The sequence below is a fragment of the Aegilops tauschii genome, chromosome 2 (assembly GCF_002575655.3).
Source record: "Aegilops tauschii subsp. strangulata cultivar AL8/78 chromosome 2, Aet v6.0, whole genome shotgun sequence".
Lineage (NCBI taxonomy): Eukaryota > Viridiplantae > Streptophyta > Magnoliopsida > Poales > Poaceae > Aegilops > Aegilops tauschii.
In genome coordinates, this window is record NC_053036.3 from 220094987 (window position 1) to 220098998 (window position 4012).

A 4012-nucleotide genomic window follows, 5' to 3' on the forward strand; every position below is an offset into this window, starting at 1 on the left:
GTCGAGCCTAAGCTTGCGCTCTGTACACATCCTCCTCCGCAATCAGTTGAAGAGTTTGTGGCGGTGGAAATGGCGTCGTCTTACAGGCCGTCGTCGCCGAGGAAGAAGAAGACGCTGGTGTATCCTGTCATCTGTCACATCAAGGAGGTGACTGATCATGGTCCTCTACTCGCCGAAGACCCGCCGGATGCATGGCTTCCGAACGAAGGGGAGGACCTGACACGGACGCACAAATTCAGCACTAGGCTTGGCAAAGTCGATGGCCATGAGGATTGAGCTATCTATCTATCTAACTAGTTGGAGTATCTGTAGTAGTCAATCTATGTAGTTTGTGAACTGCTGTAGTATTATGTATGTCACTGAGTTATGTATTATGTGGGTGCCTCTTTTGTGAATTTGGTATGTAATATTCAGTGCGTGACAGACTATCTATGTATGGATCTCATGCTATGTCACTTCTATCATACAGTTATGGCATTAATCCTTTTTTTGTATCATTATGAAAATGCTAGCTCACTGTCATTATGTCACTTCTATACATACAGTTATGAAAATGCTAGCTCACTGTCATAATGCTAGTTGGAGTATCCTTTCTTTGTATCTATGTATCATTATGTCACTTCTATCTCATGCTAGCTCACTGTCACTTCTATCATTATGAAAATGCCGGTACTGAATATGCACCTTTTTTTGTATCTATACATACAGTTATGGCATTAATCCTTCCAGGCACCTCATTTTTCATATCTCCAAATAACAGAAACTAGTTTACATATTACAGAAGAAAGCATATAACAGCAACTAGTTTACATACTACAGAAGTAATCATATAAGAAGTCTGACATCCAATTTACATATTACAAAAGCTATCCATTATATTCTGGAGCATATAACAAGTCTGACATCCAGTTTACATACTACAAAAGAAAGCATATTACAAAAGCTATCCAGCATGGTCTGGAGCATGATCACGAGCAGAACATGTTCATTAACACGTTCTACATCTGATCACAAACAGAACACAAAATGAAACCACCACTTTTCGTTAATTTTCAACCACCCCTAAGTTCATCAAACATGCTAACTTTTCTTGGTTTTTTAAATGTTCTCCTGTTTTGACTAGAGCTTGCTCCAGTTCTCTTCATTGTTGTAGTTTTGGACTGACATGCATTCATCCTCTGCTCCTCCACCATTGCTTCTCTGTCTTGTTGTGCCTTCGTCTTATCTGCATCCTGCAAAGCTGCCTGCACTCTTGTAGCTTCCTGCTGGACAGTCTGCTGCTCCCAAGCTCTTTGCCTTGCTGTCTCCTGTGTTTGCAGAAATGATTGCTGCCTATCAATCTCATCTGCTTGATTTATAAGAAACAATGCCTCTTCTGCATCAAATTTAGTCTTGCAAACTCTTTTTTTGTCTTCAGCAATTCTTTGTCTTTCTTTTGCCTTAATTCTTTTTGCCTCTTCTGCTTCTTTTTTCCTTTTCTCCATAGCTTCTCTCCTTTTGTCTGCCATGGCCAGTTTATCCTCTAGGGCCTTTTTTTTATTTTCCTCACTAGCTTTCTTCCTCTCATCTGCAGCAATTCTTTTTTCTTCAAGTGCAGCCTTCTTTTTCTCCTCTGCAGCATGTTTCTTTGCTAGTTGGTCATCTTTCTTCTTTTGAGCAGACAACTTGATTTTGTCCTCTTCTTCTTTTAATTTTGCAATGGCTGCATCAAACTTGGCCTGATCGGCTATCTCTCTTCTCTCAGCTGCTGCTCTAAGTCTGGCAAATGCAACAACCTCTCTCTTCCTGTGCACATCACCAGTTTTCGTTGCTGTTGTAGGTTGAATTGGAGGCTGTGAGAGGGCTTGCTGCTGTATGAAAGCATTCTCAGGTAGTGGGCCATGCACAACTTCCTCTCTCTGCCTTGATTCTCTCTGCATTAGTTAACAATTGTTTTAACTCACAATCAATACATGCCGTGTGCAAACAGAGTTTGCGCAAAAAGAGTATGTGCAAGCAGTTTTTAAACTTACTTCCTGTGTTAAAGTAGCTAGCATCTCTGAATGATACAAAGGTTGGTCATGGTTAAGAACACCAGCTGTCTGTAGATTAAATTCCTGGAAAGTAATAATGCTGAAAGATTATTGGTACATTAAATGATGTTCTATGAGTAACAGATTTATTGTTTCTTGATCTCGAGATTTACCTGAGTAAGGCCTATTGTTTCTTCATCTGAAGATGACACATCTGGCTCAGCTCTAACTCTATGGCTTCTTGTTTTTTTCTTAGGCTTCAACCCTAACTTCCAGTCCAAGCAACCATTTATGTTATGACCAGCACCTCCACAATATCCACAATGGATGACTGCGCCTGCCTTATTGATCTTCACACCTCTCTTTCCCTGCTTCTCTTCTGGTTGTTGTCTCCTATTCCTTGCCCTTCTTCCTTTCTTTTTCTGAAGTGGTGGTGGTATGATTTTTCTGCCATTCATCATAGCCCACTCACTCACATCATTACATGGCATGATAATGTGCTCATATACCTTGCAATAAGTCTCAATAGAGTAACAAGAGTTCACCCTTGATTCTGGTGGTATTTTGTCATATCTAAGAGCAGAGACTCCATGAGAACATGGGATACCTGACAAATCCCATCTTTTGCAGCTACACTTCTCCATTCTTGTGTCCACACTGAAGTCCATACCTCTATCATTGACTACAAACAACCCTTTTCCAGCTGGTGCGGCATGACAAGTTCTTGCAAATTCAATATTCTTATCCAATTTCTTTCTTATCTTTGGACAAATAGTACCATGCCACTTCAAGACCTCTTGTTGTTTTCCATAATTCCTTCCCATGTTTTGGCCCTTGATCCTCTGGCACATGCTTATAATTGGCATCTCCCTAGCCTCCAGGATGTACCTGTTGAATACCTCACAATTGTTATTGAGCAGCACATCACACTTTGGGAAATCATTTTGATAAGCCCTGACCCATGTTTTAGGATCCAACTCATCCAGCCAGTCATGGGCCTCTTTGCTGAGAACTAACATTTGGTTCATATTTTCCCTAAACCTTCCCTCTGTAGTACTTCTAGCACATTTCCATAGCTGGTTCTTTAAGGCCTCTCCCTTGAAATTCTTGTTGAAATTCTGCCATAGATGCCTCACACAAAATCTGTGTGGTGAAAGTGGGAACAATTCCTTCACTGCTTTCAGTAAACCCTACAAACACATGCAAAGGAAATCACATAAGTTCTGATACATACTGAAATAAGCAAAAAATGCAAAGGAATTACTTTTTGCTTGTCAGACATGATGGTCCAGAGATCTGTGTTATGTATGCCAAGATCTTGCTTCAATGCAGTCAAGAACCATCTCCAGGCTTTTGTATCTTCACTTTGCACTACTTCATGAGCCACAGGAATTATGCAATCATTAGGATCCATTCCTACAGCACTTAAAAGCACACCTCCATATTGTGTCTTCAAGTGACAGCCATCGAGGAAAATAATAGGCCTACAAGCAGATAAGAAGCCCCTTTTGCATGCATCAAATGAGAAGTAACATTTTTGAAATTGCCCCTCGTCTGAAAGTTCAACAAAGAAAGTGCTACTAGGATTAGATCTCCTCAGCTCATTTGCATAGTCCCACAACAAGTTGTATTGTGCAATCTCATCACCATATATAATATCATATGCAATCTTCCTAGCTCTCCCTAACTTGCCCCTTTTAATTGTCATATTCCAATCTTCTTGGACAAAACCTGCTAAGGCCTTCAATGAAATCCTCTCACATGCCCTAATCTTGTCGACAAATTTGTGAGCAATATACCTAGCTGTAAAGGCTGTAACTTGCCACTTCTTCTCACAAGTATGCTCACCATTGAATGTCTTCACCATTATTGAATTTGTCCTATTATCCCAAGATGCATAAAGATACCATGGGCATCCTTTCTCACACTTTGCACCAAGCCTTGTTTTATCATTCTTTGGGAATGTGATGTTCACTCTCTCCTTGCAACTGTACTCTCTA

At 40.4% G+C, this 4012-nt stretch overlaps 1 protein-coding gene across 1 annotated transcript; it reads right to left on the reverse strand.

Annotated features, from left to right (window-relative positions):
- Nucleotides 1–811: 811 nt before the first annotated feature.
- Nucleotides 812–3196, reverse strand: LOC120973254 (uncharacterized). Its single transcript, XM_040398657.3, has 3 exons — nt 2807–3196; nt 2013–2096; nt 812–1913 (listed from the first exon to the last, which is right to left on the reverse strand). Exons 1-3 carry the CDS (start codon nt 3038–3040, stop codon nt 1053–1055), a joined length of 1179 nt encoding a protein of 392 aa, XP_040254591.3. The 5' UTR covers nt 3041–3196; the 3' UTR covers nt 812–1052.
- Between the last annotated feature and the right edge of the window lie 816 nt (nt 3197–4012).